At 46.1% G+C, this 12,154-nt stretch overlaps 1 protein-coding gene across 1 annotated transcript; it reads right to left on the reverse strand.

Annotated features, from left to right (window-relative positions):
• Positions 1 to 1,960: 1,960 nt before the first annotated feature.
• On the reverse strand, positions 1,961 to 11,870 carry EPS8L3 (EPS8 like 3). The gene is given in 16 exon segments (XM_044675510.1): positions 1,961 to 2,108; positions 3,537 to 3,610; positions 4,082 to 4,216; positions 4,805 to 4,884; positions 4,887 to 4,954; positions 5,158 to 5,358; positions 6,059 to 6,081; positions 6,328 to 6,415; positions 8,101 to 8,249; positions 8,918 to 8,992; positions 9,318 to 9,382; positions 9,505 to 9,619; positions 9,930 to 10,011; positions 11,054 to 11,118; positions 11,252 to 11,401; positions 11,637 to 11,870. Coding segments are annotated over 16 exon segments (1,752 nt in total).
• Positions 11,871 to 12,154: the final 284 nt, after the last annotated feature.

A 12,154-nucleotide genomic window follows, 5' to 3' on the forward strand; every position in this document is an offset into this window, starting at 1 on the left:
TTCTTGGCCACCACAAAAAGAAGTGCTATAAATATCTTTGTAGTTGAGTCCTTTTCCTCTTTTTTATATCTCTTTGGGGTAGAGACCTCGTTGTGATATTGATGAGTCAAAGGGGATATACATATCCACAATTTAATGGCTTTTGGAGCATAGTATCGTTCCAAATTGCCTTCCACAATGATATGGTTAGTTCACATCTCTACCAACAAACATTAATGTACCTGTTTTCCCACAGTCGCTCCAACATTTGCCATTTTTTTTTGCCAACTTCCCAAATTTGATGAATGAGAGGTAGAACTTCAGAATTGTTATCATTTACCTGTCTCTAGTTATTATTGTTCATGTAATATCTTTGAGCAAAGGCTGGGTAAAGGTATACAAAGACAGGTGCTTTGGTTATAAGGAGAGAAAAGATGGGTCCAGTTGGCAATGATGCCAAGCTGCTAGCAATAGCAGGGGGGAGGGGAATGAATGATTAGAATTCTTTCTCCTCCCCCTCTGGGCAGTTGTTACCCAAAATAACAGTTATAACAAAAACCCTTGTAGACCAGGAATGGAGGCTAAATTGGCTGACAAATAGGGAATTATCCCACAGAAATTAGCAGCTTCCACTGTAGGGAGATTATTTCCCAAACCCCTGGTAACTAAAGTGCTCAGGATGATTTCAAACAACTGCCTTGCCCTCAGGATCACAGCTATGCTCAGAGCTTGCCTGGATGAAGATTGGCTTTGGTAAATGTATGGATAGAGTTGGTAAAACCTATAAATATTAACTTCACATAACCCACAAACTTAACAAGGGAAGGGATTTATTAATTCAGGAAGACAGGGAAGGAGGGATCATTTCTAGGATAAAGGGTAAGGTAAAACTATCTAGTATCTTCAGGATATTGACAGAAATAGCAATCCCCCAGAAGGGAATGCCTGGAATAAACTTATTCTCCTAACTCCCTCACAAACTAATCTTTCTCTTGAATTTAATGTTATCTAGTTAAGATGGTGAAGGTAATCTTGATTGTAGAACTATATTGTTCAGAGATTAGCTGAGATACTGCATATGGGTATTTTCATAGTGTTCACAGCCTGGTTTGGTTTGTATGGAGTAAAACAGCAAAGAATCACCCTGCTCTCTGAGGTCAGAGCTAAGCTAGCAGAGAAGTAAAATCTTACCCCTCTTAAAACACCCAGCTCCCCAAAAGTGAGTCCTTGCCAAGCTGGGTGTCCTGCTTTTATATCCACATTCTTAACTGCCCCAACTGCCCCCTCTCCTGGAGTTCTGGGGGGTACTGTGGAATTCTGTGAAGCAGTTCACCCCACATAAGGTCATGCATGTTACGGGAGGCATTGATTTATTAGGGGGCAAGGATGGATCATAAATACTCAGGATTTGGGGATGGCTCCAGATGAATAAGGAACACAAGCATCATCCTGGTAAGCTTCCATTCCAGTCCTCCTTTTCTTACTTCTTTTGCCCTTATTCCCATTTCGCTTCAGGAAAAAAGTAGTATAGACCAGGATATGGACCTTGGCAGACAATAAGGTCCTGGAAGACGAGCTGGAGTTTAAAGGGGGGCTTAGACTGACAAGTGTGAGTGAGGTGACAAATGAGAGTAGGCGAGGTGTCCGAAGGCACAGGACATCTGGGGCCATCCAATCTGTTGCTTTGAGGAAACTAGGGATTCCACCCTTCATCCTGAACTGTTCTGGCTGAAGCCTACAGGATCATCTGGGGGGGGGGGAGGAGAAAAAAGGATTGGGTTCAGGAAATTGTAGATTGAGTAACCATAGATTTGGGAATAATGACTCACATGCCTAGAGCGACTGACCCCATAGAACCTCCTGTCAGAATCAGTGCCTGCACCCCCAAACTCCAGACATCACACATGTGCTACTGGCCCTTTTATCCCTCCTCCTCCCCTTCCTAGTGTCCACTGGGGACATACATTCAGAAATCAGGGACCTAGGCTAGCCTCACCCCTAGAGTCCTCTTCACCGCCTCTAGCCGGGCTAGGATTCGGGGGGCCTCCTCTGGGCACACCAGCTGTATCTCTCGGGGCTGCATGTGCAGGAGCTGGCCTCCTGTCAGTACTCCCAAACTCTTAATGGTGCTGTAAAAGACACAAGGTCACATAACTGGTAATTAGGAATATCATATTGATTCCAGGACAAACACTGGGGCAGCAAAGACTCCAGGATATTGGTGTGAGTGGAAAGTGGGGGAAAAGATCTTATTCATTTGGTAGCTGCCTGTTTCAGCTAATTACTCTTGCTAAACTTTGCTGTTTGAGTTAAGATTAAATTAGATTTAGATGACATTAGCACTATTAATACTCTCTAAACTGAGTGTCTGGAGACAAAAGCCTTGGTGCTCTCCCTTCATTCTGCCTCTGTCCTGGGGAAACAGACAGTTGTGGCCTTTGGGACCTTGGAGATGGTATACTTCTGGGCTAAGAAGAATTGCTTCTTTTTCTTTTACTGCAGATAAATCTCCCAGTGGTTCCCAAACTTTTTTGGTCTACCGCCCCCTTTCCGGAAAAAATATTACTTAGCCCCTGGAAATTAATTTTTAAAAAATTTTAATAGCACTTAATAGGAAAGATAAATGCACCTATGGCCATCGCTGCCTTCCTGGATCTCTGCAGCACCCACCAGGGGGTGATGGTGCCCACTTTGAGAATCACTGCTCTATCCACTCTTTAAATCCCAAATCCCAAATCAAATCCCAAGCCATTTGGGAAGCCTTCCCTAATCCTTATCCTGATTCACCTCCCCACTTGCGTGTGTGTGTGTGTGTGTGTGTGTGTGTGTGTGTGTGTGTGTGTATGTATGTATATATATACATATATATATTTAATAGTACTGTTGTGAAAGTTATTCTTTTATTTTTTCATTTATTTTTTCATTTTATTTTTTAGAAAAAAATTTTCACCATGTTCTTACTGTCCCCCCCCAACATCCCCCTTTCCCCCAGCTGACTCACATTTCCACTGGTTTCTTTGTGTCATCGCACTTGGATATTTATAAGCAAGCACATCCATATTTTTCTAACATGCATTTATTATAGCTAGTTTATTAAAAAATAAAACAAAATTCTTACCTTCTGCCTTAGTGTCAATTTAAAATTTTTTTTTTATTTTAAAACTCTTACCTTCCATCTTAGAATTAATACTATGTATTGGTTCCAAGGCAGAAGAGCAGTCAGGACTAAGCAATGGGGGTTAAGTGACTTGTCTAGGGTCATACAGCTAGGAAGTGTCTGAGGTCAGATTTGAACCCAGGCCCTCTTGACTCCAGGCCAGGTGCTATTACAAGTATCTTATCATGAGAAGGCAGGAATTATGCTTTATTTAATATTTCTAGCTGCCTAGCCCATGAAAATGCTCTGAAAACAGTAGTTGCTTAATAAAGGCTTGTTGAATGAATGAGGATGGGTGATGGTGGTATTTTATGATCAAAGTATCTGAGAGGACTGGAATTCCCCTTCTTTGATCCCCTTCCTTCTCTCCTCTCCCCCAAACCCTGGGGCGGGCACTCACATGGTAGAGAAGTTCTCTGACATTAACCAGTCCCTTACTTCGTGTGGCTTGGAGGTGGTCCTCAGCAAAGGACCCTAAAAGAGCACAGAGAAACATTAGATTAAATTAAAAACATTAAATTAAACACAGAAAAAATTAAATAAACATAAAATTTAAAAATCGGACTCCAGTTTTCCCTTTTCCTCAAGTCATCACCAGGGATTCTGGACAGCCTTTCCCCCTTGGCTTCAGGTCCACATCCAACAACACCACCCAGTTCTCACTATTTCCCTAAAGGCCAAGCACACCTCACACCTCCTCATAAGGACCAAGTTCTGCCTCAATGGCTGGTGGCAGGGGGGAAGATCTGGGATGGTGGAGATCACAGAGGAACTGTCCAGGCCATTCTGGGATCTTCTAGGAGCTTCCTATTTTAGCTGCTTATTTCTCCAAGTGGTGCCAAGCGCTAGGTTTCTAAGGGGCTCAAAGGGCTGGAGACCCCCTCTGAGCGTTGGTGCCCTGGGATGAAGCCTGGTCTGTCCACCCTCGTTCCAGTTTGCAGTTACCTGAATTGGGGAGCCAGCCTGGCTCCTGGTCCTTCGTAGACCCTGTGGCAGAGGTTCTAGGATGTTGTTCGGGATGTAGCCTTTTTGGCCGGCTTCATTTTTCACGAGCCACCACTGTTTACTCTGGTCCAGAATCTGTGGAGAGTTCAGACCGCCGTCATCTCAGGGACTCTGCTGTACCTGGTTTGGGGACTGGGATGGGGCCACCGAGTATACTCTCATGCTCTCTTTTTCTTCCTTTATCTCTACCTTCTTCCCTCCTTCTCCCTCTTCTCCCCTCTCCCCACACTCATCATGAAGGGGTTTTTAGACTCAATCCCTGCTCCTTCCAGCCTGCCCTGCCCTCTGGCTTGCTTTTCATTTCCAGCATCTTCTACCCCGTCTCCGTTCTCCCTCATCTCCCTCATCCATCCCTCTGCCAATAAGTTGGTTCATCATCAGAACCAACAGGGAACCCAGTGGATAGAGTACTGGACTTGGAGTCAGGAGGACCTGAGTGCAAATATACCCTCAGGCACTCATTAGTGGTATGATGCTGGGCAGGACAAATTTCTGTTTGCCTCAGTTTTCTCACCTCTAAAATGGGGATAAGAACAGCATCTCCTTCCCAGGGTTATGATGAAGAACAAATGAGATGCTATTGGTGAGTGCCTGGCACACAGTAGGCACTTCGTAAATGCCCGTTCCTCCCCCCTTCATCTCTTGACAATTTTCATTCCTCACCTCCAGCACCTCGCCCTGGACCACTGTCAGCTCCCGTGGGTTTCTGCTTTCAAACTCATACTGAACTTGCATTAACAGGGGCTGCTGGGCTGGGCTGGGACTGCAGGAGATGGAGAGTCAGAGAGAGTTCTTAGGTCCCCAGGCTGAGGACTATGGGAAAGGGGAAGGGAATTCTGGAGGGTGGGAGCTCCACCATGGAATCTTTGCAGTGTCCGGGCCTTTCCCCCCTGCCCTTACATACAATCTTGAGGCCCAAGAAAAAGGCAGGGAGCTGCCGTCTGAGGGTTGGAGGCTCTGGATAGGAAGACCTGAGTTTTCTCTGGGTTTAAAATCCTAGAAACCTCTGCGCTTGCCCTGTTGCTGGGAGCCCAGCCTCTTCCCGCTGCTCACAGCTCAGCAGGGCGGGCAGAGGAGCTTCTGAGTGTTTCAGTTGTGAGACTGTGTGGGCAGGGGGCACCGGCTGGGAAAGGGTCAGGGTGCCAGGGCCAAGAGACAGCTTGTTCCAGCCCTGAGAACACTGGCTGCTCTTCTCCCAGGAGGACAGGACTTTGTGTCTTTGGAGCATAATGATGCTTTAAACAAGGTGCGGGGCAGGGGCGGGCAGAGAGAAACAGGGAGAGGCAGGGAGAGGGACAGAGAGGTAGGGAGATAGGAGACAGAGACTGAGAGACAGAAGAGAGACAGAAAAGAGATAGGGAGAGAGAAAGAAAGATAGGAGAGACTGAGAGACAGACAGAGAAACAGGGGGAGACAGGGAGAGAGACAGAGAGGTAGGGAGATAGGAGAGACTGAGAGACAGTCAGAGAAACAGGGAGAGACAGGGAGAGAGGCAGAGGTAGGGAGATAGGAGACAGAGACAGAAGAGAGACAGGGAGAGATAGAGTCAGAGACAGAGAGGCAGACAGAGAAATAGGAAAGACAGAGAGATGGAGAGATAGACAGAGACAGGAGAGAAAGACAAAGAAACACAAACATGGGGTGGCAGACAGAGACAGGAAGATAGGGAAAGGGAGAGAGAGACAGAGGCAGTGAGGCAGAGAGAGAGACAATGAGAGACAGAGAGAGGGAGAGACAGACAGAAACAGGCACAGAGACAGGGAGAGAGGGGGAGATAGAGATAGAGAGATAGAGAGATAGAGATAGAGATGGAGAGAGAAAGAGAGAGAGAGATAGAGAGAGTGTGTGTGGGGGTGTATTTTTTCCTGGGTGATTACTCTGGGGCTATGACCCAACCCACTCGATCCTAGGACCAACCTGAGGGAGAAGCGATCTTGGTCCTGTAAGGGAGAGAGAACAGGGAGCAAGTAAGAACAGTAAACCAGCCCCATTTAGATTAAGATAATAATCCTCCCCACGCCCTCAGGATGGGCAGACACACACACACACACACACACACACACACACACACACACACACACACTCTCTCTCTCTCTCTCTCTCTCTCTCTCTCTCTCTCTCTCTCTCTCTCTCTCTGGCCTCCATTCTCCTCCCCCAGGAACCAGAAAATGCCTTTTGTTTCTTACCTTGGCCGGGTTGTGCTGGGGATTGCCCAGCCCGTAATGTCTGGGGCCGAGTGTAGGAGTTTCCGGCCTTTGGTCTGCTCCATTAGCCCTGGGAGAAAAAACCAAACCCAAACATCTCTGAGTCAATTCCTCTTCTATATATACTGAACTGTGGTGCGGGGAAGCCAGGAGGGAGGAGACAGGATTTCCCAGTCTATGGGGTACCCAGACCCATCGGGGTAGAACTGAGAGGGCGCTGGGCCCCCGTTGTCTGTTCCAACTCTTGGATTTTATAGATGAGGAAACAGGCCTGAAGAGAGGTGACTTGTCCAAGGTCAAACAGCAAACAACGGGCAAAGCTGGACTCCCAGACCAGCCCCTTTTGCACAATGCTGCAGGCTGAGCTCCAGAAGAAAACTGGAGGCACACCTCTGAGAGAAATGCACAGCCAAGTACATTTTTAGGAAAATAGGACGATATTGGAATCAGAAGACCAGGGTTCACTTCTCTATCCTGCCATTTAATATCAGAATGATTTCGGTGCTGCACCACTCTTGGTCTCAGTTTTCTCATCTGTGACACGAGATGGTGGGGAAATTTTCCTTCTAATTTTTAGCTATATAAATGAGACAACTAGGTGTCTGGGTAGATAGAGATGCTGGGCTTGGAGTCAGGAGACCTGAGTTCAAATCCAGCCATAGAGAATTGGCTTAGTCACTTAACGTTGGTTTGCCTCTGTTTCCTCAATGGTAAAATGGGAATAATAACATCATCTACTTCACAGAATCGGTGTGAGGATCAAATGAGATAATATTTGTAAAATAATAGAGTAGGTGCTATATAAATGTTATATATAAATCATATATGTATTATATAATATACACAATATATCATTTATATAGCATATAGAATTTATTATGCTATATGTAATATGTAATATACATAATATAATATATCATATTATTTATATAGCATATAGAATTTATTGTGCTATATGTAATATACATAATATAATATGTTATTGTATATCATATTATTTATATAGAGTATATTATTTATTATGATATATGTAATATATAATATAAATATTATAATAAATTATATAGATATATAAAAAAAGGAATTACACAGGCATTACTACTTTCCATTCACATAACTCTTAAGGCTCATGGCCACAGACAGTCAGGCATAGGAAAGGGTCTTCTGTCCACTCCCTCTGTTTTACTGCGAAGGACATTAAGGATGAGAGAGGTTGGGAGTGACCTGTCAGTCGTCACCGAGTATCCTCAGGTACAAATTCAATGCCATTTTTATTCTACTGTCTAGATGTGGTTGTGAGTCAGCTTTCCATTGTCCCTAATGTTTCAGGAAGCCACATAAGTGTGAAGTCAACCTCACTTTCTAGACAGCCACCCAGAAATACATTAAATGATTTCCTGAGGGGCAGCGAGGTGGCTCAGTGGACAGAGAGCTGAGCCTGGAGTTGGGAGGGCCTAGGTTCAAATTTGACTGCAGACATTTCCTAGCAAAGTGACCCTGGGCAAGTCACTTAATCCCGATTTCCTAGCTCTTGCTGCTCTTCTGTCTTAGAATTTTGAAATTAAGACAGAAGGTAAAAGTTTTTTAAAAAGTGATTTTCTGCCCTGGATGGGAGGTGGACTCTTGGTGACTTCCAAGGTCCTTTCCAAACTGGATTCTATGAACCTAGTAAAAGATCCAGGTAAGGGTGTGCTTTGGGGTTGGTGGCAAAGGTGGGCATCTGGGACTGGTGGCGTGACTGGAGTTTGCTCTCACGTGCTTGTGGTCCAGAACTCTCCCAGACTTTGCCAGAAATCCATTTCATTTGGTGTCAGACAAGACTGTAGCAGGGCAATGGCTTTGGGGGTTAACCGAGGAACATCTATGGAAGCTGCCATATGAGGATGGGGGCAGTTGGACATCACCTGGGGGAATAACGAAGGATTTATTGCTGTGGTTCTTTGTCAGGAGGATCTGAATAAGAGACAGCCTTCTTTATAGGACCCTGACAAGCCAGGACCTAATAAGGATGGTAGGTTTAAAAATGTCTGTGTTTGGAGGTGGCCAGGCTAGGAGAACCAAGTCTGGAGATGAGAGATCTGGGGTTCCAATCTGACCTCAGACACTTCATAGTTCTATGTCCCTGGTCAAGTCACTTGACCCCCATTGCCTAGTCCTTACCACTTTTCTGCCTTGGAACTAATACATAGTATTAATTCTACCACAGAAGGTAAAGGCTAAAAAAATGTCTGTTTGGACATTTGTGTACAGTCAAGTATGTTGAGGTCCATGGGACCTTCCTCCTGAGTTCTTCCCTTGCTGTCTCCTCCCAATCTGGAGTATCCCTGACCATTGCCTTGGGATTGAAGAGAGTGGCCTTGCCCAGCATTAACTGAAGTGGAACATAAAGGATCTGAGTGGATTGGATGGAAATGAGGGGAAAACAGGACTCCCTCCTGTTCCTCACCTTCCATCCCTTCACCTGCTCTTTGTTCTTCTGCCCACCCTCCCCTCCATTTCCTCTGCTCCCCTCAGTCTTCTGTCTGCCCCTTTCATTCTCTATCACCGTCTACCTTATGTCTTTTCAACTTACCATGTTCAAAGCTTGGAAGAGCATGTGGACAAGGTCAGGACCACTTGGCTGCTGTAGATGGGGGTTCAGGATTCCCTGAGGACACATTCATAGACCTGTCACTACCAGGGCACTCAGCTCCCTCAAAGGGGGGAAGGCTTGGCCTTGGTCCCCTTTACTGGAATGAACTGAGTCTCCAGGTAGGAGAGAGGGAATGGAGGGGGAAGAGTGCTTCTAGAGCTAATTGCCTCTGGTCAGATAGGTTTTAGGAGTAGATGATGATTTTCTGGACGGGAGGGGAGGAACTGAGAGGCTGGAGGGAAGAAAGGAGGGGGCTGGTTGTGGAGAGTGGGAGGCTAAGAAGGGGACTCAGTTTGAGGATTAATCAGCCCTCCCCACACCTCCCCAGGGGCTGACTTACCACTAGATTCAATGCATGCTTGATCTTCTGGAAGCAGACAATATATTGGGGTTCTGAGAAAGGCTCTGTAAGGCAGAGACAGGACTGATTGACCACTCACCGCCCTGTGCTCACACTCATCCCTCTACCTCTACCATTCCTAAATATCCTCCTGGTGGGCCTTGGTCCACTTTGGACTTGTGCTCACCTTTTTGGGTCTTCTTCTTCTTCTTCCCCATAAGCTTCTTAGAATTACTTTTCTGGCCATCTGATGCCATCGCCACCAACATATCAATGTCACTCAGGGTTTTGTTCAGCTCCTCCTGTTTTCAGATAACCCTGTCAGGCTGAGTCTTTGACCTTGAATTGGCCAGTGGTTCTTGGCTTCCCTCCCAATACCATGCCACTGGCCCCACGTAGGAGCTTCCAGCCCTGTCCCTCTAATCACCCCTAGCCTTGCACACCTGTCTAGCCTTAACCTTGCTTCATTCCTGCCATTGTTTCATCATTCCTCCAGCCTCTGGTCTTCCACAAAAAGTGGAAGGGGTTCCAGTCCTTCTTTCAACCCTCTGTCCTCTCCCCCACAGTGTGCCCCAAAGTCCGAGGTCTTGGGTTAAGGCTAGATATGGTTACCAGGTCTTTATCCAGGTCCAGAGGGTGCTCAGGCTGTGCTTTCTGCTGAGGAATCTGGTCAAACCTCTGTAGCTCCTGGGAACTAGGGTGACGTGAGAGGGGGCGTCCTGTAATATTTAGAAGACAAAGAAGGGTTGCCATTGTGGTCCACCATGGTTTTCATCTACCCAGGATTGCAAAGGAAGTCTTTTCCCTCTTTTGTTTCAATCAACATCTTCCCCCATCCTCCACCCATCTCCTTGTATGCTCTGGATCCTACTCACTGTGCTCAGTGGGATTCCAGGGAGATATCTCTTGGGGAGCTGCCTCCCACTTATTCTGGCTGGGGCGAGAACCTCCAAATCTGGATCTGTGAAAGATATAGTAAGGTCTGAGCCTGGATCTTAAAAACAGGGATAGGTGGTCCCCTGTCCCCCAGCCTTCTGGCCCTCAGGATAGCACTTTGTCTCACTGTCTTCTCAACTCAGGTGACTCCAGCCTCTTCTGCCCTTCACTCCACCATCACCATTGTAGTTTCAACCCTGTCTTTTTTGAACTATTCTCATTCCCATATTTTTTTCAATCTGTAGCCTATAGATGTTTTTCCATCTTTAGACTCTTTCTTCATCCCCATTCCTTAGTCTCCCATCTTCATGGTTTTTTGTTCAGTCATTTCAGTTATGTCCAACTTTTCGTGACCCTATTTGCCATTCTCTTGGCAAAGATACTGGAATGGTTTGCCCTTGCCTTCTTCAGTTCATTTTACAGATGAGGAAACTGAGGCAAATGAGGTAAAGTGACTTGCTCAGGGTCACAATACTGGTAAGTATCTGAGGTCAGATTAGACAGGAAGATGAGTCTTCCCAGCTCTAGGCCTGGCATACTATCTATTGTGCCACCTTGTTGCCCCAGTCTCCCATCTATCCCTTTTCTAATTCTGACCATAGCTCTATACTAAATCCCCATCTTCCTCCTCACTCCCTTTTTATTTCCATCTTCTCCAATTTTGGCCCTTCTCTTGGTCCTCTCTTTTGTTCCTTTTCAGCAACTGGGGTATTACAAATTAGCTTTTGGATGTATGAAGTGCTATCTTCCCATTGTCCCTGGGCCAGTCATCTTTAGGAGCTTCAAAGGGCCATGTCTACCTTGGTTCTTGTGTCTCTTTAAGTTCATCGATAGCCTTCTGTAGGTGATTCTTCAGGATCTCAGCCTGGAGAAGGGGATGATCAGAGTAAATGTGTCTGGGCAGGAGTGCTGCTCCTCCCAGACCTAAACCTGGTATTCTTATTCCCTCCAGAATAGTAAGCTCACTGTTTCCCACCCTTCTTCCCTAGGCTGCTCACCTTAACTTCCCAGCACTGAAAAAGCAGGATACTGGTGAAAGAGTCGCCCAGCCTCTGAAGGATAATTTGTAGAACTGAATTGTAGGAACAGCTATTTAATACAACTTCCAATGACTGAATGCCATCCAAGGGGTAGGAATCCAACTCTTCCTGTGGGAGGAAAGGAAGGGCTTAGTAAAGGAATATTCTTGAGAACCAGAGTACATTCCCTCCAGGGGGGCTCCCAATGGAAAATCCCATGACCCTTATTATGACCCTTCCAACCCATACCTACCTGGAAGAGTCCTTGGCCCTTGGAGAGGAGAGATGAGCATGAAAGGGAATGTGGTGAAAAGAAAGGTCCTCTGAGGGGAAGAGGAGGGGAAGGATAGGATGAAACCCTTACCCTTGTCTCAATATCCAAGATTTGGAGCCAGTCGTCTTCGACCTGCAGGAGCACGTTCTGGCCCCACACTTGACCTTGGGCATCCATCAACTGAAGCTTTCTGATGACATCGTTAGGCTCATGGATAGTTCCTGAGCCTAGTTTACAGGTCAGCAGGTGCTGAGGAATCAGAAGGGAGAATGTCCAGGAGTCGGGGAAACTTGGAGTATGAGTTGCATCCGATCCCTTGATCATAGGGTAGGAAGTGCTCTGGGGTGGTGAGGTGATCCCCAGGATCTCCAGGCAAGGAGAACACCTCCCCAGCCCACCCAGGACAAGGTCAAGGTTGGAATTGGGGCATATTCCAGGGATTGGTTTGGAAGGAGTTGGCATAGGAAAGGTGACAATGAGTATTCTTCAGGGTTCAGGCCATATGATGGACTGTTTAAAGGAAGAACTTGGAGCAGTTTGACAATCTTGAATCTATGGGTTTTCTGGTACTAAAGTGGCAGCTTCTTTGTTTTTATGATATAAATTTG

This window comes from Gracilinanus agilis, chromosome 4 (genome assembly GCF_016433145.1).
Source record: "Gracilinanus agilis isolate LMUSP501 chromosome 4, AgileGrace, whole genome shotgun sequence".
In the NCBI taxonomy this organism is placed as follows: Eukaryota; Metazoa; Chordata; class Mammalia; order Didelphimorphia; family Didelphidae; genus Gracilinanus; species Gracilinanus agilis.